This window comes from Sceloporus undulatus, unplaced genomic scaffold (assembly GCF_019175285.1).
Source record: "Sceloporus undulatus isolate JIND9_A2432 ecotype Alabama unplaced genomic scaffold, SceUnd_v1.1 scaffold_14, whole genome shotgun sequence".
Classification (NCBI taxonomy): domain Eukaryota; kingdom Metazoa; phylum Chordata; class Lepidosauria; order Squamata; family Phrynosomatidae; genus Sceloporus; species Sceloporus undulatus.
In genome coordinates, this window is record NW_024802936.1 from 1050340 (window position 1) to 1074097 (window position 23758).

Here is a 23758-nt window from a genome sequence, read left to right on the forward strand (position 1 = left end):
AATGCAAAACTTAAAAACACATTACAATACCTGTACATGTGCAATATCAAAATCTGATTCCTCATCAAGTTCCGAGTGGAGTATCATCTTAAGCTGTTAAAGCAGGTCTGGGGGGTAGGCTCGCCGGAAGAGATCCGTCTTGATTGCCTTGTTAAAGGCATCTAAGGTGGTAATGAGATGGATCTCCTCTGGCAAGCCAATCCACAATTTGGGAGCCATCACAGTGAATGCCCTATGGGAAGTAGATCTTAATCTAGTCTTCGGACAGTCCAATATGTTCTTCCCTGTAGTTCTGAGAGTGCAGGGCGGATTGTGTAGGGAGAGACGTTCCTTCAAGTAACTCGTGCCCAAGCCATATAGAGCTTTAAAGGTAATGACCAACACTTTGTACTGTGCCTGGAAACTAATCGGCAGCCAGTGCAGAGATCTTAAGATTGGTGTTATATGGTCAGTCCTAGGTGTACCGGTGATCAGCCTGGCTGTTGCATTTTGTACTAATTGAAGTTTCCAAACTTGATACAAAGGTAGCCCCATGTAGAGCGCATTACAGAAGTCTAAACGAGAGATTACCAGTGCATGCACCACTGCTTCAAGGTTCTTTCGGTCCAGGTAGGGAAGCAGTTGGCGTATCAACCAAAGTTGGGACCAGGCACTTCTGGCCATCGCATCTACTTGAGATGATAATTGTAGTGATGGATCCAGAAGAACCCCCAGACTGCGCACTTTGTCCTTTAGGGAAGTGTGACCCCATCAAGGACTGGTTGACAAATCTCCATGCCTGGACTTGCTCTCCTCCCCCCAGGCATCTTAGCAGAGAGAGTGATGGGATGTGATTCTTTTCCCCTTAAATTTTTTTTTCAGGCAGCTTCACTCTGCAAGTAGGATTGCCAGCTTGAAACCTGGAAATTACAGCAGGTGTTATTTGTTACCTTTTGCACGACAAACACCAATCTATGAGGTTCTTTCATTTTCCTTTCCAGGTTTCACTCCAGCAATCCTGTTCTGCAGTGAGGTACCAACTGCAGAGGGTCCAGCTTTAGCCACTATCTTCTTTGCAATTGTTTTTTTTTGGGGGGGGGGGGGTATTCTGCAAGACACTGAACTTGTGCCCCAAAATACAGCCTTGGCAGAGACATTGGGAAAAACAAACAAGGAAGACACACTAATACACACTTGAGCTATACCTAGGTTCTACAGACAAAAAAAATTATCAAGACTTTTCTTACCTTGCAGGATTGTGAAATTCTTAATGAGCTGTCCATGTTTGGAATCAACCAGCTTCATTTCTTCCATGATTACTGATAAATTGGCTACCTCAATATCTAGCCTTGTCCTCATTACATCTTGTTGCATTCTAAGAGCTGTAGCATCCAAGCGAATATTTGCTAATGTGTTGTTCATAAATGTCAGCTCATCTGTATGTTTGCTAAGAGTATCCGTGCATGTTGTCCTGACGTCATTGAGATTGCTTGTCAGTGTCCGCAAGTGATGGGCAGTGTAACTAATATTGCTGATAATGTTGACAATATCTGTCTCAAAGCTCTGAAATCGGTTTTCTTGCTGGTTGAACTTGGCAGATGTTCCATTTTCATATTCTTTATGACGTTCCTGGAGCTCTTTCAAACTTTGTTCATTAGCTTGGGCAATGGTGGTGATATTCTCCATCTGTCCACTGAATGAGTTCAGCTGACTATTCATATCCTCAAGCGTATCGTTATTCGCTTTGGCTAAAACTGAATTGTTGGCTGCTAACGCCTGCAAATTCTGCACTTTCTCTTTAAGCCAGTCTGTGTCCTTCCGTGCTTGGAGGACAACCTGCTGAAGGTTTTGAAAGTCACTTTTGATTCTCTGGATAGCTTGACTTGTATCATCCACAGATCTTTGCAAAGCACTAATAAGATCTCTTTGCTGAACTTGCGTCTGATTGAGATTGTTTAGATTCATGATGACGACATTATGTGAACGCAGTTGGCTTTGCAAAGTGGTTTGAATGTTGCTTGTGTCTTCTTGAAGGTCATTGATGTAGCCATTGTAGGCCTGAAGTGTTCTATTGACACTGACGATCATGAAAGAGTTGCTATCCAGAACGCCTTTCATTTGGCTCTGCCGATCATCCAATACATTACCAGACTCCTGTAACTTCTCCAGTGTATCTTTGTTCTTTGCAGTTTTCTCTGAAATCTCATGGAGCTGCTGGCGGAGGGCCAGAATATCATCTTTGAAACTTGAAAGCTCTGTGTTGGTGCTCATGGCTTTCTCACCAGCTTGGTAATCTGAAAGGAAAGGAAAAATGCAGAAAATTTTAGAGAATTGTCTTTGTTTACCATTTAGCAGAAGAATGCCAATTTAATTGAGTTTGAACTGTTATAAAATCAAAGACCTCCCACACAGACCCATAATTCAGCTGATGAGACATGCTAAGCATCTTTTGTAATACAACCTGTTTTTAATTCTGGAGTAACAGAATTACCATTGCATTGGCACAAATATCTGAGGATTTTGGCTTGGTTAAGAAGTCATTCTAGAATTCATACCATTTTGAATAAATATTGGAACTCAGCATACTTCCTCTTTCCCCTCTTCTCATATGCAAACTTCAGATTGAAGATCCTGCCTTGTACTACTACTAGTAGTACTATTAATGTCCAGAATTCACTTGGGCACTTACGAATGCATAACCTAGAGCTATGCATTCATAACTGTTTTGTAGTCACAATCCCTGCATATTCCCTGGTCTACCAGATATGTAAGGACTGTGAAAATCTCCCACAGGCTTTGCAGGATTGCAACCACCTCCATCTTCACCAAATTGGGACCACAGCGTGCAGTTGCCACCACCTCAATTCATTTATATCCCACATTTCCCCTAAAACTTGGACTCGGTGTGGCTTACAAATGATTAAAACTAGTATAGATTAAAAACATACTGAAATATCAATAAAATATAGAGATATAATAGTTTAATATATATATATATTTAAAAATAACAAAATTGTAAAACATTAAAAGCCCATTGTAGTCAGTTCCTAAAGGCCTTATATTACTATATATACTCATGTATAAATCTAGAAAATTTAGTGAAAAAATTGAACCCAAAAACCTGAGTCAACGTATCCACAGGTCAATATAATTTTCAATGGGGCTCAAGCAAACACGGTATTTGACTTATGTAGGGGGTCTGGAACAGACCCCCCTCATAAGGCAAGGGAGCACTGTATCCCTGGTGAAAAGCATCAGTGTAATTTGCCCCTCATAAGGCAAGGGAGCACTGTATCTCTGGTGAAAAGCATGAGTGCAATCTGCCTTGGAAGCACTGACCTCTCATCCATCCAGCCTTTACTGTAAGCACAAACATTTATGCCTGCAGGCATTTTGTAAATTCTTTGGCATTGTTTTCCTTTGGTTCATCCTTTGGCTCCATTGTAACATGCCCCTACGTTTTACTCTTGGCTTATCCATGGGCCATATAAAAATCCATTAAAAAAATCCATCTGTCTGAACAGGAATTTGGTTAAGCAGAAGTCTGAATCTTAGTGCTAAAAGTTTGAATCCATCACCATACACAATATCACCCTGGGTATGAGAATATACAACATAGTTCTGTATGAAATGTACATAATAGTTGGATATTCAGCAAATTAGGGAATTCTACAGGTCTTCTACAAGTCAGAGTAATTTGCGCTATCAAACACAAAGATTTCCCTCCTTTCTGGGAATGCAGGCAACACTGCAGATTTCTCCTTGCCCAAGAGAACAACAGCAATCTTGTGAAGGCCTGAAGCATTAATTAATGAACCATCAACGAAGCCTGATAAATCAGTAAATAGAAAGAGCCAATAATTGATGTATTCTTTTTGTATGAATGTGTATGAGTTACCCAGTTTCTTCAGGTCACTCTCCACTTCTGTAAGTTTCTCACTGTATCTTTGATGCGAACTTTCCAGGTCACCAGTAACATTGTCCATTTTTTCTACAACTGGAACAATCAAAACAATATCTTAGTAACAATTCATTGCAGAAAATAACAGAATACTATAAAACTTGCTGGGATAAACCAAGAACAAACAGGATCTCCCATTACCACCTGATAGACAATATCCTTATAAATCCAGATATTCAGTGAATCTGAACCATCAGCACCCCTTGAAAGCACACAGTGAAGTAACATCGCTGAAGCTAAATGGCTTTCCCAGAACTGTATCTTACAACTGGACCTGACCTGGACCAATGAATACATGCTTCCTCATATTGCTAATGGCAATTGTATACATAGTGCCTACATAGAGTTGGCCTCTCCCTGCTGTTCCTCCACCAGCAGGTAACAACCTTTTTACTTAGGGAAGGATTTGGTTTTTAGTACGTTGTGGTAGGTAGTGCTTTTGATGGAGCGATGTTGTTTCTATTTTACTATGTTTTAAATGTGTTTTTAAAACTGCTTTTAACTTATGTTTTTTTAAACAGAAGTCTGGTAAGTATCCTATTTGACACCCTCACCAGCTGTGCCTATGAACATCATGGGATTGAGAGATGACCTAGACAGGCTCATATGAGGAGATTTGATCTGTCAAATAGCCTAGATATTATTATATAGATTTTATAGATCACAAGCAGCACTCTGAATTGCTCCCAGAAATAGATTGACAGCAAGTGGAGATATTATAGCAAGGGAGTTATTGGTTTTTGTAACACCCTATCCATGCAGAGGAGATTGAGTATTTTGTTTTGAAAAAGTCTGGCTTTGAAGTTCCCCATCTTCAGCTGTGTTTGTGGTTTGCCACCTTGATTATCTGCAATGCTCCTTATCTTTCATGGCTAAATGATGGTTGAGGAAAAATTCTACTGTGGGAGAAAGCAGAACTGACTTCCCTTGTAATACTTCATTTTTTCTTCTCAAAGGCAACAATGGCTTGGGGGCATGGCATATGCATGACGCCCTCATGATGCCCAGAAGCCGGCTTTATGCCACCTGGCTGCCTGCACGGCTAGAGAGCAGTAAAGCCATGGCGGGGCAAGAAAAGACGGCTTTTTGCTGGCACAAAAAGGAGCGATGTTTTGCTGCTTCTTTTGGGGCTGTCAAAAAGGATGATTGGGGCCATGGCATACAGTTACCATGGGCCTAATCTGGCTTTCTCAGGTGTGGCTTAAATTTGCCCGTTCACAGCAGTCTACTCTGCCCCAATGAGTAATTTCAGCAATATTTTTCCTGCTATGAGACAGTCTTCGAAAACCACACAGTTTTCAAAGGCTAGTTGAAATATGGGGCTTCTTCTGCACAAAATTCATACATGGTTGTTTTGTTCAGAGAAGAGAATTTTCTGCATGGGAAACAATATTTTCCGGATGGACAATAATATTTTAATACAAATATTAATTCCTGTGGAGAAAATGTTATTTTCTATGCAAATTGCTCATGTGTGGTTTTTATGTAGAATAAACTTTCAATGAAAGCATTTTTTTGCAGAGGAATTATTATTTTAGCATTGAAATATTATTTTCATGAAGAAAGTGTTTATTGTGCAAAACCAACCATACATACATTTTGCACAGAATAGTCCCAAATTTCGAAGATTCTTATCAATCCCAGAATTCTTCTCGTCAAGAGTTCTCAACACTTGAAAAACATGTTTTTAGACAATTTTAAATATATTTTCCAACATTCTTTCCATCTCTAGTGTAGGGTCTCACATTGCCAGAGCTGGCCTGGATCACATTTCCGCAAAGGCAAATCCATTTCTTTTTTTCTGGAGGCTATTTGTCTGGCTTGCTCACCCCTGTGAACTACTCCAGGTGCCCCAACACAGTGCCTATTCAGCATTGCATTAAATTGCTGCATTTGATCCCCTTTCCCCTCCATTTGTGAGACAGACTTGCACAATTCAGATTAATGTTTCAGTTCTTCTGCAAAAGCTGGATATTATATTACACAATAATTATTTAATGTTGTCCTGTTTAGAGGATTTTAACCATTACTTTAAGTTGTTTCCTACTCTGGGCATTTGGGATAAGGAAAATTATAAGAACCTTAAATAGTGTTGACAGTTTCATTCCCTCAGTATATCATGACATCATCGCTGCCTAGCTAATTGCTGACAGGTTTCACCATCAGAAAATCCATTAGTTTGTTACAGTAAGGAAGGTTGGGTGTATAGTTTCCTTATGGAATGTACTACGTTCATTTACCTAAAAGTCAGTTATCTTGCAAACATCAATCCATAATATATTTATTTCCTAATCTCTCTCCTTGGGAATTCTGAAATCGGTAGGGCACTGGATCCAATTTACCAAATGCATAGAGCATAATCTGTCACCAAGGATATATACATTTTCTGTCGGTTAAGACTGAAGCAACTAAGTGAATGTGCACACCAATGGCAGCTCTAATGTTCTACCCTGCAGGCAGAATTTCTGCATGAAATAGTCCCATAAACTGTCAATAATGTACTAATACACTTGTACAGTATGCAGTTATTGTTCATTAACAAATAATAGAAAAGCACATTTCTAATACTGATAGTAACACTAATACAACAGCATAGCAGTATAACATGTTCTGTAATCACACTGCAGTTGAATTAATGCATTGTTTTGAATTCTTTTCTTGAAATCCTGCTAAATAGGCAATACTGCAGATGACACATACCTTTGTATCCCAGAATGGCTACAGTGATCGTTAGCAAGGCACATAATATATACAAAAGTATGATGGAAAACTTCAGTGCCCAGTTACTTTTACACTTGGTACATTGTGTTCCTTCTTGAATACCTGTAAAAGAAAATTAAGATTTTAGTTCTAGCTCTGTGTCATTTTCTGTATTTGGTTCTTCTGACAGGAAAAGTTTTTAAGTAAAGGTATGTACATGGCAAGAACTAAATAAGGCCTACAATTTTTGACATACCACACAATAATTTGAAAACAAAAAGCTGGCTCATACATGTGCCAGTACAGACACACAACAACAACAACAACAAGACTTTCCATAGGGTGGTTTATAGTGCAATTGTATGCAAGGTGTTCAGAAAGAAGACTCACTGTTTTCAATTCAGCTTGTGTGTTGGTTTATGATAGTTTAGGTTTGGTGCCAGCATTATGTAGTGGTTTGAGTGTTGGACTATGACTCTGGAAACCAGGGTTCGAATCCTAGCTTGGCTATGGAAACCCACTGGGTGTTTTTGGGCAAGTCACACTCTCTCACTCCCAGGGGATGGCTATGGCGATTGGCAAACTCCTCTGAAGAAAACTGCCAAGAAAACTCCGGGATAAGTTCAGTTTAGGGTTGCCATACATCAGAAATGACTTGAAGGAACACAACAACAAGAAGCCCTAACTGACTGCATTGCTCATCTCCATGCTCTGGACATGCTGTTAATTTTTCTTGTGTGTGGTTTCATGCTGAGAGACATTTAGTTAAAGTGTGCCAATTAACTGGAATGGACGTCTGTCACCTTTAAAAAAACTGACTACAAATATATATGTTGATGAATAAAAAAGATATGATTAAAAAACCCAAGAACAATGCATATCAAACTATTTGATGTGAGATAATTAATTTTTAACCAGTGTGCCAGGTACCCAAATCATATTTGTGTCCATTGCTTTCTTTCATGGAAATTTGCCAGGGACTGGCACAGTAGCATCACTAGGGAGGTACAGGATGTGTAGACCACAGCGAGTGTCACCCTAGAGGGGGGTGTACATCTGCTGGGACTGGCATAGATGCTGGGCGAGTGAGAAAGAGTGTTGTGTCCCTTTCTCACTTGCCTAACAGCCACGCTAGAGCCCAGGTGGCTGTCCTGAGGCCATGGCACTGCCCCCTCTTGCAGCCTAGGTTGCTTTCATTTGGATTCTGGTGTGGCTGCAGCCATGCTGGACCTTAAACAGCCCTCCAGAGGCTGCAGCATTCCACCCTCGACTACCTCCCTGCACCAGGTGATACAAATCATAGGGACACCACAGGACTGGCAGCCAATGGTTTGGGGACTTGCAGTAGTCCGTAGACCACCACTTTGAATAACACTGATCCAGAACATCATTCTGAATGAACCATAGAGGCTTATCACACAGGCCCTGGAATGGGCCTGTCGTGTTACAAAATGGGATGTGATGGAAATGGGAGGTGGCATAGAACACATCTTACTGCACAGGACAGTGCCACTGCCACCACCGCTGAAAGTTCCCATCGTGTTCCAGATGGAGGAACGCTTCCAAACTGTTCCTGAAAATTGCCCCCTCTGGGATGCATCCAGGATGCTATGGGAACTTCCGGTGGCAGTGGCGGCGTTCTCCTGTGCAGTAAACAGCATTCTATGCTGCCTCCCATTCCCATCACTCCCCCTTTTATAACCTGACAGGCCCGTTCCAGGGCTGGTGCGATAAGGTTCATAGTTTGCTTTTATAGTTGTTTTCTAACATTTTCAGGAGAAGCAAAGTGGGGGTGGAGGATGGGGATAAACAACTTTGGGATGTCACAGCACTTTACAACAGTGTTACTCAAACTTTTAACCATTGGGACCCCCTCCTTTACATCTACACGTGGACATCACACCACCCCATTCAATGTATTATATGAATAAAAATATTTTATTTAGTGTGTGTGTTTTCATTTGCACATTCTTGTAGATTCATATTGTAACATTCTATAAGGAAATAACATTGTTAAAATTAGAACAGTTTTATTTAAATAAATTCAATATTTAACTCAATGCATATGTAAATTGTACACATAAAAAGTTTGGGAAGAAGGGGCAGAAGAGGAGGAGGAGATGGGCTCACAGCCTCCAAATCTCATATCTCTCCTTGAACAAGTTCCCTGCCCAGGGGGTCCCACCTCACCATTTCAGAACCACTGCTTCAGAGAACCAGGTTAGGCTGCAAATAAGGAAAATTGGCTTCTCCTGTGCTTGATCTTTAAGGCAAGATTGCACATACAAAGAAAATACGATGAATATGTTTCTACAGAAGCCGTACTGTTCAAAGTATTTTCATCTGAATGCACCCTCTTCTTATCGCTTGGTGTTTCATCATGATCACAGATCTTATTCTGAAAGTGTTCAGAAGGTTGCAGAGATTGTGTCTCGCTGGCCTCATTCATCCCAATGTGCATTAATCTTAAAGACTGAAATAGCCCATGAATATTCAGAATAGAACAGTCTGTCTGATAGAACTCTTTGAAAAACATTGGTTGCATCTACATGTAAAGCTGGTATGATGGAGGATTAGTACAAAAGCCTTCAATTCCCTTTTTCTTTTTGGTTAAGTCTATTTATTGATGGCTGACTAAACTGATTTCTTGCTATATCTGAACCCAGAGAAAATGTGGTCAGACATAGTTGCAGGTGTTTAGCTTTTGAGAGCACACTAAACTGTGGTTAACCTAAAGGGGATGCAAGGCCTTATAATGTCCTAGCAGCTGCACTGGAGAAGGAAAGAAATGAGTTTAAAGAGAGACTGTGGTCTAGAATTATGTCCAAATATCACTAATTAAATTGCAGCGTGGCACAAAGTAATTATATTTACTTTTATCACGGATGCAAATACCCCCAAGGTTATTATGCCTATGAAAATGACATATTCCTGTCATGGATTTTCTTTATTGTCTGCACATCCTATTAAAATGTAGGAATTTAAACATTAACAACTGGTGCAGGCCTTCATTCTATGATTATTTTTGTTATGATGAAAGCAGAACACAATGAATCATATTATACTTGAAATTTCTGACAGTGCATTAGTAAGTAATGCATTAAAACTTTGTAAGATTAGTCTCCATACATTTTTCACTGAAGAGGTCATATGTTAAGTCATGCAGAACTGAGGTTGGTCTGCATCAGATTTTCATTTGTTGTTATTGTTTCATGGTTTGCGCACTCTGTTATGCAATCTGAGCACATGGCTTTAATGTTGAGCTGCTCCCAGACTTTTGACACTGGTTGAGCATACCAGAGAGCCAGGGTCACTTCCGGATGTTGCACATTTCTCATTGCTGACTTAAACAACATTCAATGAAAATCAGATGGGACACAATAGGCCTCCTTTCACTTGACACACTTTTCTGTTTCCTGGCTCATTATAATAAAAGCTCTGTTTTTCCTTTGTCACTGTTGGGAAGACATCTGGCTAAACAGACTGGAGCTCAGTACAAAGGGATCCAGCTGGTACACATGTTTTGGGGACCCCCTTTCTCCGGCAGCCAAGATGGACACAAAAAAACAAGCTAGAAAGACATCCTCCTGTTACTAGCCTTTGTAGTATTTGTTTTTCTAGTATTACATTCCAGTGACTGAGGACTTTGTTCTCATGTGGGGGGTCTCCATCTGTAGATCCCCCCCCCAACTACAGACAAACAGTTTTACTACTGAAAAGTGAACAACCATTCTTCCCTCCCTCTTTTTGGTAAAGAGAAAAGAGAATGTTAATCTGTATACATCATTACTTTAAAGATATGAGCTGTATATTTTTCATGATGTTAAGAGAGATCTGGTGTTTTGATGAGACTACAGTCAGCCCTCCATATCCATGGATTATCCATGGATTCAACCATTCACGATTTGAAGATATTCAAGAAGAATATAAATTTCAAAAAGCAAATTTTGGTCTGGCCAGTTTATATAAGGGCACACCATTTATAAAGGCATACCATTATACTGTGCCAGTTTATTTATTTAATGGACTTGAGCATCCATGGATTTTGGTATCCATGGGGGGGGGGGTCTTAAACCAAATCCAGTGGACACCAAGGGCCCACTGAATTTTGGGTAAAAGCATAAAACCCATCACTAACATAAAACAAAGTTGAGAAACGACTTATGCCTAAATACTACTGTTAGTTATAATTTGAATAGGCCCATTTAATAAATTAACTGTCATATGTGTTGTCTTACCATATCCCATTGGATTTACACTTTGAAGTGGGGTGGGATGGGTTTGTAATGTTTTTGGACTGCAGCTTCCAGCATTCTTCATCACTGATCATGCTGTCTAGGACTGACAATATCTGAAGAATGATGTGATTTCCATCCCATTCTAAGGATTTCCTTTAAACTAGATGCCATCTGTTATCAAAGGCAAAGCCCCAAACTTCATAGCTGGTACAATGATGTATAATTCTAGGGCAAAAATAGTTGGGAGGAATACGATCATCTTCACTGAATTAACTTTAGATTTTGGTCTACTTTTTTTGAAAAGCAATTATTGCTATGATTGCAAACGAAAGGGTGTTGGGAGAATTCTACTTTCTTTATCACACGGGGTTTATCACACGGGGGAAACTGGAGGTATAAATGGTGACTAACCAGTGATTAACTCACAATTGTGCGAATGGTTTTCACATGACGTCACATGCAAAGTGCTATTATCCTGTGAATAACATGTGATTAAACTGCAATTTCGTGCAATTACATGGTTTTCACACAACGTTGAGACAAAAAGTTATTAAAGTGCCCTTATCCCGTGAATAACCAGGAAAGAAACAGCAGTAACTCATTCATGGAATTTTCCCATGAATGACCTTTTGCTGTTTCTTGTCTGGTTATTCCCTGGTTCTTCACGGGATAATGACACTTGCGTTAATGTCATTTAAAGCATATTTTAATGTCAACTGCACGATTTTCATGGGTTTTCTCCTGTGTGATAAACTCCTTAGTTTGTTCTCAGCCAGTAGGATGTATTAGTCTCAAGCCTATTGTTAGTCCCAGCTATAAGAGACCCACTGAATCAACTCCTGAATGAAAATAGTTAAATAGTATGTGATTCAAGCCATTATCCTGTTATTAATACACAGGTGTAAACAGCTCTGCACAGGTACAGTGATGTGTTTGGACAAAATGTGCAACAGTCATATCCAGCTGATGGTGGCGTAAGTGAAGTTGTGAACATGGGGCCATTGCGGATGCAGTAGCATACAGAGTAGAGCATGAAAGTACAAAGCCTCCATGATTTGCTTTTGCACACTGTACATTTGCACAGTATGCCTAGTGACAACCCCATATGGTTGTCACCATGCATACTGAACACCGATCTACACACATTATGTTATGGTGGTATTCAGGGAATACCAGAATTCGGGGAATTTGGAACAGTGATTAAGTGATTAGGTATTGCAGAGATATGTAGTGAATGTATTGTTACATGGAGTGACTGGGCACCTATAATCAATGTAAATGATTATGTAAATGTCTAATTTGCTCCAGATATGACAAGCTTTAAGACTATATGATATCAAAGCAATTGTCTGATCTCTTCTTTATGGGTTTGGTAAGTTAAAGCAAATAAAACAAGCACAGTTTGGTTCATTTCCAGGCTTTATTTCCAGAGAATGAAGTGATCTGAAAATGGATACCAGAGAAATTCACCAAAAGCTTTCTGAATCATATCAGAAAAGCATTTTGTTTTCATTTGTACAATTGGCTTGATCCAGCATGGTCAAAAATATGTCTACAATGGACTTGTGTATTCATCTGCATTTGTCTTTTTGACAGTCACTGCACTAAACCAATACCCTTTCTGAAACTTTAGAAAACTTTAGAAAAGCAATTTGAGCAGTGTGTGTATGTGTGAATGTATAAATAGGCTGCAGAAGTGAATATATGTTGGAAAATCTGCCTATATATCTGTGAGTAGAGTTTAGAAAAGTTGCTTTTTGGTCTACAGATCCCAGAATCCCCCTGTCAGCATATCCATTATCTGTGGGACTCTATGAGTTGTAATCTATAATGTAATTTTCCCAAGCTCTGCCTGTTGGTTATAGGTAAAGGCTGTAATGCCCCAGAATCTTCCACTGAAATATTTCTGGAGTAAAACTTCTGAACATCTAAGAGAGTGTCACAGAGAAAGTATTTAATGAATTCTAAGAGTGTAAGTCACCTTGAGTCACATGGAGGGAGAAAGGTGGGATATAAAATAGGTAAGTGATTTAGACCTTTCATTTTTAAGAGACAGTCTTCTTCCTTGCATCCTATTGCTATCTGTCAGACCAAACGAGGACCCATTGAGAGGTACAAGAATTCCTTTTTGTGAAATGCTTTTTGCCAGCTAGTTCTGGAACTTTATGTTTCAGGCAAGCTTTCAAATACACTCTTAATCCATGTGAAATCAGATATATGAGGTGAATCTGTTATATTAGAAGCCCTTGAAGAAAAGACCATGAAGATATAAAATCTGAAGAACAAACACAAAACAATATCTTCCCCAACCCAAATCTTCAGGGCTTGAATGGAGAAGACAAGCTCACTCACAAATGTTGAATTAAGAGTATTACTTGTACCAGAGAATCTACTGACATCAGAGGGACTGATGCTAGTGACCCCAAAGGAAGAAATTAACTTTTGAACATTTAGACAAAGCTGATATTTGTATGTGCCTCTCAGCTTTAAGAGGATTTTGATTCCAATTTCCCAGCAATGCTTTGAAAAGTCATTTGTGTCTTAACCCTCAATACAGATGAAATCTCTTTTGCAAAATCAGCAGGTCATGTGCTCTGCCCCTTCATCATTCCTTTCTTCTAGATTTGACATAATAAAGTGTCCCAAAAGGATGCCATTACTTACTCTGGAAGAGTTTCAACAAAGGAAATACTTCTGATTACACGTAATGTTCACAAACCTTTTCATTAAGAGGGGAAGAATCCCCATTATCCAGTTTGACCATAGTCTCCCAATTGTTTTTATAACCCAGTCATTTTTGCTTATGGCTTTGTTCTTGCTCATCATTGTCAGCCAGAGTTACAGAATGAATTGTTAAAAATTCTAATTACACATTTCAATAGCCATGGTAGTTTAATTATATGGAACCACCAAACAACGGCCTACTGTGATTAAACTCAAAATGAAGTTACTTAATTGAAAGGACAGAAGACAACATGACTACAATATGGAGAAATAAACAAACAAAAACAAGAGCGTCTGAACCGCATGTTGTTAAAATATTAGGATCTTTCAGACTGCTATGGCTCAATCTGAAGAAAATAACAGATTTATTACAGAGCATTGTAAAGCCACAGAAATGTGCTAAGACTATTGAACTCCTGGAAGTGGCACCTTTAACCTACCACTTTAAAACACAATCCTTGCCAATTTGAAATCACATCTATGATTTTTAAAGACTGTTTTTAAATAATGCAAGTGAATTGGATATAGTTAATACAACATTTAATTTAGGAAAGCCATTTTAATTAGACAGGTATACTTCAGATGTGCAGCAATGAAGCTGGAATGGTTCTGTGAACAGAATTTCAGATATATTTTGTCAATTGTTAATTGCCAACATTATAGTAAAGAAATGAAATTAGACTTTTCCCCTGATCATAAGCAGAATATGACTAGCAAAGTGGTACTTAACTTTAAAGTCCTCTTGATGTGAGGACTTTAAATTTTATCATATGCTTAGCTGTCTTCTGCTAAAATTATGTGATTTAAATGTGTTGATTTGGTTGAATCGTAATCAGAACCATCTCTTATGAAAATAGCCAAGAGTATGCAAGCAGTGTTGGTCTGCCAGACAACTACACATAGACAAAGAATGGATGGTTCATTTGGCCTTCTAAAATATGTATATCTTTTTGAAGCACAGTTTTTTCCATCCTTGTCTTCACATCAGTTTGCTAATATTTTGGTTAAAAGGCTTCATGAAAATCCATAGGCATTTTTGTATGCATTTCTGCCAATAAACACAGTTTTGTATGGATTTCTCCTAATGGATACATTTTGTTTTTTTCTGCTAAAATGTAAACATTAGAAGAAATACATACAAAAGTCTTTCCATTTATCGGTACAGTTTCCCTTAATGTATGCATTTGTGTACACAATTTTTTGGGCCTTTTTTATTAATGAAATGTATCGCAAAATGAAAATTGCAAAAACTGAAGGATTACATTCTAGTTCACACATTAGTGATACAAATGTGAGTTATACACATTGTATTAAAATGCTAACCAAATACATTTCTTCTCATCCCAAGCATGCAATGTTGCTGTCTGCATACATGCAGACATTTACCCAGGAGTTCCCTTCCCATACATTGCCAATATAGAATGTACAAATAATGCTTTTCAGATCTCCTGAGTGATTTTGAGTTACAGAGGATTTTTAAAAGAGAAAATGAAATAAACAGCACAAGATTACCTGTGGCATTTCTCCTTTAAATGGTTCTTTCATTTTTATACTTTTAAAGAGCTGGGCAATAGCATGCTGTATCAATTACATAGGAATTTGGGACAGATGTGATCAAATTATTTGTCTAGCTAGTCCAGTACTGTCTATTGCAATTGGCAACAACTCTCTAGCATCTTTGTTTACCTTGACTTCTTAAGCAAGAGATGCCAGGGCTTGAACTAGATATTTCTGTAGATGGTGTACTATGATTTCATTATTCTTATCTGTACCACTGTACAACAATCAGTTCTGTGAGTACTGTAGATGGATCTTGGTGCTACCACCATATTACTAAGCTGCTTTGATTCTCTATGTGGGAAGAAAGGCGCAATATAAGAAAACACCAACAACTAAGATGAAACATCATTATCAAACTGTTAGAATATCTCCTTGCTTTACACTAATGACTCAACAGGCAGTTTAAGATTATTACTTCAAAAAACCTGTCTGTGGCTGTTATTTTCTTCTACTAGCTGAACTCACCTTAATGGTGTTAAATATTTTTCCACCAAAAAGCTCCATACAATCAGATTCTTAGTGCGCAGAAGCCCATCACTCTACTATTTCCTTAAATAATGACAAATAATTGGCTATGTAATATTCACCTCATAACCAATTAGACTTAACCAATTTGGATTTTTTCACTGGATACAGAAGACAGAAATCTCTTTCATATAGCCAAGTTTACTATAAGCTACAAAATTTGCATTTTAACAGAGGTGTGCCAGTCTGCATACCTATACTTTAAACAGTGGAGCCTTTGCTGGTCTATGTTTGCTGGTCAGTAGAAGACACAGACTTACATTCAATTTAGATTTTCAGGTAGAACAGACTGATCGAGGGGCAAAACAGACCACTCCAAAGGAGAGGATCTGCGCTGTCCCTTTGCTTGCCAGATTGGGACCACAGTAACCACACACAGTGGCCCCGATTTGGCATCCCCCCCCCAAAAAAAAAGAAGTGGCAAAATGCCACTCCTTTTAGGAATGGAAAAAAGCTGCACTTGCCACCGCAGCTGCACTTTTTGGCACTCCTTTTGGCATGCGTCATGTAGTTGCTATGCCACCGGAGTGCTGCACTGCTGCCTGCCATGTGATTGGGTGTGTGCTGTGATCGTGGCTTGGGGGTGAAGTTGGGGGGTGCAGTTGCCACATCCCAACTCTACCCCAATTCCAGCCCTTTTTGACAGTCTGTACAGCCCCTGAATGAATGGAATGGAATCACGTTCACATTGATTCAGTGAGTCTATCTAGGTGGGACTAACACTGTTCTCTTATATTGTACAACTGTAGTTTTAAAAACAAAACTTAAGAGTATATTTAATTTTAAACCACATCTACATAAAGTTTCTTCAGAATCCATGTATTCTGATTCCATCAAATTTTACTTTCCAATCTTTGATCATTGGTATAGGTCAGTGGTTCTCAAACAGTGGGGTGGGACCCTCATGGGGGGCACGAGAATTATTCTGATCCCTCTTCCTAAACTTTTTTATATGTAAAATTTACACATGCATTGGATTAAATATTAAATTTACTCATGTAAAACTGTTCTAATTTGAATAATCTTATTTCATTATAAAATGTTAAAATACAAATATTCATGAATGTGCAAATGAAAATATGCACACTAAATAAACAAAATATTTTTAGCCATATAGTATGTTAAGTAGGGAAGGCAGAACATCCACATGCAGATGTAAAGAGTTGGGGTCCCAAGGGCAAAAAGTTTGAATACCAGTAGAGGTCACTAAAGCACAGATGACAGTTGTTCAGTTTCTATTCTGCAAGATGCATCCTGGGGTACATCTGTCAATTGAGAATCCAAAAGTAAATTTGGCTCTGGACATATCACAACATGCAGACTTTATATGTTCCCATGTATGTCTATTAATTGAAATAGCTAAATCCTGAACCTTAGGGAACAATCCTATTGTGTTCTGTAACCTCATGATTAAAGATGAAAAATGAACAATAGTTTGCAGAGAATGGGAGAGTCCCAATAAATGGCATATTTTAAAAAATATCCCTTATCCAGAATTTCAAAATCTGAAATATTTCAAAACCCAAAATTATCCACATGGGTGACTGAGATAGTAACACCTAGGCTTTCTGATGGTTCAGGGTACACAAAATTTTCATGCATAAAATTATTTAAAATGTTTTGTACAAAATTACCTTCAGGCTATGTGTATGAAGCATATACAAAACATAACTGAATTTTGTGTTTAGATGTGGGTCTCATCGCCAAAATATTTCATTACACACACACACACACACGCAAATATTCAAAATATTCTTTAAAAAATCCAAAATCCAAAACACTTGTGGTTCCAAGAATTTTTGTTTTTGGGAAACTCAACCTGTAAGATGTTAACTGGCTGAATAAATATGAGTTCTTTTTAAAGCTAAGATCAGTTTTTGAACATTAACAGTGTTAACCGTGTTCCTTAGTAACAAAAACACAAACATGTGTTGCTGTTTGGAACTATCCTCTCAGAGGATATTGCATATTAGACACATTCAGGACAAGAAATAGCAACTTAAAGAAATGTTGAAACGTTCTGATCATTGTCAGAAATGGTACATCAAAAACCACCATGGGAAAGGCAAAACTTGAGTATTACATATTCTTCATGCATGATCCTCTGACATTTAATTTGTAACTATTCTTTAACAAACTTATTTCTCAACTGTTCTTTTGACAGATCAGATGGTAAACTTGTCAGAACTGTTGCCTTTTATAGCTCATAAATTCCCTGTGGTTTCTAGAATTAATTACCTCACATTCAGAGACAGACATACTGAATGTTCAAGCTAAAATTCTTTCTGTCTTGAAAAAATAAATTAAATCTGTTTTATGCCAATCTGAAAAGTAAATATGTCAACTAGTCTGCCATTTTTCTCTGAGTAATGTCATTATCTACCTAGAAACTGCATAAGAATCTAATCTTCTGAGTCAGGGCTGTTAACACTAAGTACCAGTATATTTGTACTTCTCTTTTAAAAAACATAAAGCAGACTTTTATTTCATACATAGTATTTTCATCCTGTTTGTGTTAGATTTCATCTTCATGAGAAGTAGAAGGGGCTTATCTCTATTTACATCTATTCCATCATAATTAATTTAGTCTTTTTAAAAATGTTCTTCTCTTCTAAAAAGAAGGTTTAACATCCTGTGTTCTTCCACATTTTATTTAAGGGCCCTAGAGAGTCACAGCAAGATAAAAGAAGAAAAAAGACAGGGAAATCATTTGGACAGGCAGAAAAAAACTGGTGTTTCTGTCTGAAGGTATTACTGTTTGAAAGACTGTCCATCACTATGTCCAGTGAAGAGCATGGGGTGGTGGTGGTTAAACCTGGACACCATACTGAGTGGGCACAGAGGTTACCTGGTCACAATCTTCTCTAATATAGTGAGACGTGTTGGATTGTTATGTAAGTCATAATCATTGATCTGAATTATGTTGCTTGTTCAAAGCACAGCAGACCCATTGAATAAATTGAACTTATCCATATGTTGACTCACTATTGATTCAATGGTTCTACTTTATTTTGGGTTAACCAACACTATTCAGGCCATTATTTCTAAATTTCTATCTATACAACAGGTGGAAAACATGTGGCCTATGGAACATATACAGACACCAAGGCTATTTTTGGTACTAAAAATACCCCCTCCAATATCCCCAAGAGGGAATTTCCCCATATTTATTTATTTAGGGATTTTTGGGGCCTTGCTGATGGTTTTTTGATCTTGAAAAGGCTGTTTTAAACTAGCTGCTACAGTGTAACCATTTTACAAAGGAAGACAGAGATTAATTATTGTCCCATAAAACTTATTGATTTAAGCAGGCATGACATAATAAAACACTACTCCACTGCTCCACCTGTTTAGCTGGATGTCATATCTGCGCAACTGATCAATGATCACTCAACTAAGTGCATGATTAAGGTGGTACTGCAGAAGAAATGCCTTGCCAGGGCCATACTAGGTGGTGGTATGTTCTGGAAGGTGTAGTTAAGAAAGTAACTTTTCCAGTCTCAGTCTGTTGGTGGCAGGAGACAGTACAGGCCATGCACAATGGAGTAAACGGCCACCAACTACAGCTGGGGGGGGGGGGGGGGGGGGGGAAAAGTCAAACTAACAATTACTACTTTTTAACCCTTATTTTTCTTTTGTATAAGTAAAAACACTGAGGGAAGAGGACAAGGGGGAGGGGAACAAGAAAGACCAACGGGAAAAACTACTGAAAACTGGAAGTTATCCAAGATGTGAACACAATGATGGATGAAAAGAACTGAGAGGGAGTAGTTCTTGGCACTACAGTGGATTCTTGTTATACGCTGGGGTTTGGTTCCAAGATCCCCCGTGTATAACAAAATCCGTGTATGCTCAAGTCCCATTAAGTATAATGACATAGCAAAATGGTGTCCCTAATAAAAAATGGAACATCAAGGTAAATTTATACTTTTTTGAAACATTTTCAAACCGTGTATGCTTAAATCCGTGTATAAAAAATCCGTGTATAAGAAGGGCCGACTGTATTTGTGTTCATGCTCAAAGGGGGTGGGTTCCTGCCAAAAACTACTCAGCTCTGGAACATTCTGTAGATGGCTCTGCACAGGCGCAAGATTCATGTGTGTGACGCACAGAGACCATGATGAAGCACCACCTATTTTGTTTCCAGAGGATGGATCTCATGTGTTCTGGGGTGAAAAATGAGCAAACAAAATCTAAAGTTTACCCATCTCTATACTCCATTTTTTAGATCACTGTCCATGAATAGCTAGGATTGTGCTGACCTCTGGATGTTATTGGACAACTCCCAACATTGGTTGTGATGGCTAAGGCTGTTGCATATGGTGGACCTCATGATTCTCATTCCGTTGTACAGCATGATTCCAAACTACTATGAGGTGCCCACCTGTATAGTGCACTGAGAGTTTATATCATGTGAAGCGACATATTGGTTTTACATCATGTAAGCCAACATACTGAAGGACTTCAGTGTAGTCAATGCAGTGTATAGTCTCCAACCAATAATGCTAGAGATGTTTGCTTCATGAGGCAAGTTTCCAAACATGGTCTAATCCTTGGCTGCATCTACACTACAGGAAAAAATGCACTTTGACACCACTTTAAATGCCATCACTTAATGCTATGTAAGACTAGGATTTTTAGTTTTGTGAGATATTTAACCTTTTCTGTCAGAGAATGTTTGAGCCACACCAAACCACAAATCTCAGGATTCCATAGCATTCAGCCATGGATGTTAAAGTGGTGTCAAACTGCATTATTTCTGCAGTGCAGATGCAGCCCAGGATTAGACCATGTTTGGAAACCTTCCTGTGAATAAAATTATGTAACACATTTAAATAAAGTGTGAATATCAGTCATGGGTGAAGTTTCAGTCTTTCAAAATTTAAAATTCAGCGTGCAGGTATATTATTAAAACACTCCAACATTTATACCACAAATAACATGAAATTTGCACGATCTGGTTTATGATAGCAATGAAAAATGGCTTTCTGTGTGTTTTTGAGATAAGTACCTTGATAAAGTACCCTGAACCCATATACAATTTCTGAACTCGTAGGTTTGCAGGAAAGAGGTACTATAGTTCCCCTTGAGTATATTGTATCTATATCTAAAGCATACACTAATGTCAAAAGCATTTACAATTTTCCCCTTGAATATGTTCTCTATATCCCTAAATGTTACACCAGTGCCAAAAGCATTTACAATGGGAATTATATCATGCCTACTAAAATCAGAGTTAACAAATGTTTACTGCAGCTCCCCTTCTTGCCTCCTCTCTCTCTCTTGAAAAGCACTTCACATCTGCTTGTTATCAGTAGCTATCTCACAGCATGCTTCTGAATCATTTTGCAAACTCAAACCACATGCTTATGCCTGCTGAGGAACCAGTCATTACTGGGCTATTTACAGGACCTCTGTGACCTGAAGCAACTCTACATGAAGTAGAAAACTGCCAAGAATTTTGTCTCAGGGGTTTTCCTCCACCATCAGTTTTAATCACTTTACAGCTTTTAAACCAAAACGACCTGTTCTAGAGTGTCAAACTGTGCCATAAAGCTGCCTTGAAATGGTCTCATGAAGAAATCACTAAATGACACTCAGGAAGCCTGTCAGTCAATCCTGTGGTCTTCCATTGCATCTTATAAAAGCCAGTTTGCTGTGAGGAATGTATTAGTTTATAGTCCTCATGAGTTTGGAAATGACAGGTGCCCCCCCAGTGTGTGTGTGTGTGTGTGTGTGTGTGTGTGTGTGTGTGTGTGTCCATCTCTATGTGTGCTTGGCATAAGTTTCCCATTGGTTCCACCCATAATTCTATCCCTATAATGATAAAAATCATTAGCCCAACAGATAGACCTCCCAACTACTTTAGGTTTTTTAAAATAAAAGAACATATTAAAACCCCCAAAAAGAAATGGGGTTTTTAATGGATATCAGAAAGAAAGTGTGTATGTTTGTGACAGAGGAGTAGGAGGGTGGGAGAGAAGGTATTAAATCTGAGCTCATTAGCATGCACACCCCTCTCATTATCATTTCTTAGTTTTCAAAATAGCATGACAGCATCAAACTCATATAATGTTACTTCTCTGAATTGGGTGAAACATGCCAAATAAATTCTTTTATGTACCACCACATATATATAGATGAATATAAAGAAGGAAGTGTGCAGTGAAGTTCACAGTAAATAATTGCTATTTTGCCAAACAATCAGTGTCACTTACAAAAGCTTAAGACCTTAAGCTGATACTGCATGAGGGCTTAACGCACTACTATTATCTGAAAAAGGGAAATTCTAGATATCTGGAGCAGATTATCCTCCTCCTCGCAAGCCTCCTGTGGTCTCTACTCTACCCATTACTGCAAAGACCCAACTTCTTTGTGCAACTTCTTCCTCCTTCTCTTTGATTTGAAGACTTTTTCTTAGTGCCTTCTTTGAAAAAGTGACATCTACCAGTGTAAATAATTTCTTCTCATGCAGCCATAACGTTCATGGAGTAACTGCAGTTTTTTTAAAAAAATAAGAAGTTTATATCATACATTGAATTGCTAGTTCCAACTAGAGTAGAACCGCTCAATTAATGGACTTACATAACTGTTGACTTAAGTTTCTCTTGTTTCAGTGGCTCTATAACCTGAAACAGATAGGCCAAAAGGACCACCCTCGTGCCGCGTTGGGGACGTGGCATTTACATGACACATGCCCCAAATGTGACCGGAAGCTGCACTGAGCCAAACCCAACTCAGAAGAGCTGGGCCAAAAATGAGTGGGGGAAAAATGCTGGTTCCGGACTGTGGTGGAAGCCGGTTCAGGACTAGGTATGTGCAGTTGCTGCAGTCCCACGGCCATTGAGTTAGGAGCGGCCTCTGGCTGATTCTTTTGCCCCATCTGCTTGAGGCCTATTTGAGATAGGACTAACCATTGGGACTAACATTATGAGAGCAACTTCGCAATTACAACATGAAAGTCTAACTAAAAAATAATGGGGAATAGCTTTAATTGCAAAGAAAAAATCAAATCAGTAACTAAAGCCCCCCTGCCTTAACAAAAATCAGAACTGACAAATGATATACCAGTTCAGATATGCTGGGGGGGGGGGACAAGGAATCAACTGATTGTAGGGGAAGAAATGTCCTTAAAATGAATGAGCAAGGAGAAATTAAAAAGTACATAAAGGTGGGAGTGGGGAGGAAGGAGACACATCTCAAGATGGGGAGAAAAAAGGAAAAAGAAAAGAGAGGCTGAATAGATCAAAGGTCAGATACAATTTGTATTGATATTTTAATGCTGAAGAAGATGTTTTCAGAAATTTTGGATCAGAAGAACTCTGGCTGCATCCTCACAGCAGAAATAAACCAGGTTGGCACAAGTTTAACTGCCATGGCTGAATACTATTGAATTCTGGGAACAGTAGTTTTGTGAGACATTTAGCCTCCTTTGTCTGAGAATTCTGTTGCCCCACAAAACTACAGTTCCCTAAATACCATATCAGTGAGCCATGACAATTAAAGTAGTGTCAGATTGGATTATTTCTGCAGTGTGGATGCAGCCTGAGACATTATTTACTAAGATAGAAAATTATATTTGGGTTCTGCTCAGAAACATCTGCAGACATTTTGTTTGACTTCCTGAAAGTTAAGCTATTTTAGCTATTAAACATCATTTTTTAGCTATAAAATATCAATTTTTTCAGTATCTTGAGATATGCTTTATTTGTGTATGTGGTTTCTATTGGATGGTGTTCCAGCCCTCCCCCCTTTAATTAAAATATAACTTTGCCCATACTGAACATGCTATCACTGCCATTATATTTTAGGACTAGAAAAATCACTGCAATCAGATCTAAAAAAACAGAGGATGGACAACATAGAGTCTTATCACATGGAGGTTTTTGCAGCTTTTTGCAGCTCAGATCCAACATGACAGCAGGTCCAATGATGTGAATTCATGTTATAACATGAATGTTTTATCAGATGTGATCCCTTTCTATGGGAGTTCCTTCCGTGGTGCTTCCGCAGTGAATCCAAAGTGACTCCTCATTTTGATGAATTCGGAAAAAAGTGAATTCACAGAATT

At 38.5% G+C, this 23758-nt stretch overlaps 1 protein-coding gene across 3 annotated transcripts in view; it reads right to left on the reverse strand.

Moving 5' to 3' along the window:
- LOC121917283 (collectin-12-like) overlaps positions 1 to 23758 on the reverse strand; it is a 116182-nt gene that overhangs the window by 18931 nt on the left and 73493 nt on the right. For 2 of the 3 annotated variants that reach the window (XM_042443087.1, XM_042443088.1), the window contains exons 3-5: positions 6641 to 6763; positions 3878 to 3976; positions 1227 to 2273 (exon numbers count right to left, since the gene is read on the reverse strand). In XM_042443087.1, the coding sequence (XP_042299021.1) occupies positions 1227 to 2273; positions 3878 to 3976; positions 6641 to 6763 (1269 nt within the window). Of the gene's footprint in view, positions 1 to 1226; positions 2274 to 3877; positions 3977 to 6640; positions 6764 to 7030; positions 7115 to 23758 lie in introns of those variants that run through there. The other variant, XM_042443089.1, reaches the window with a different exon arrangement.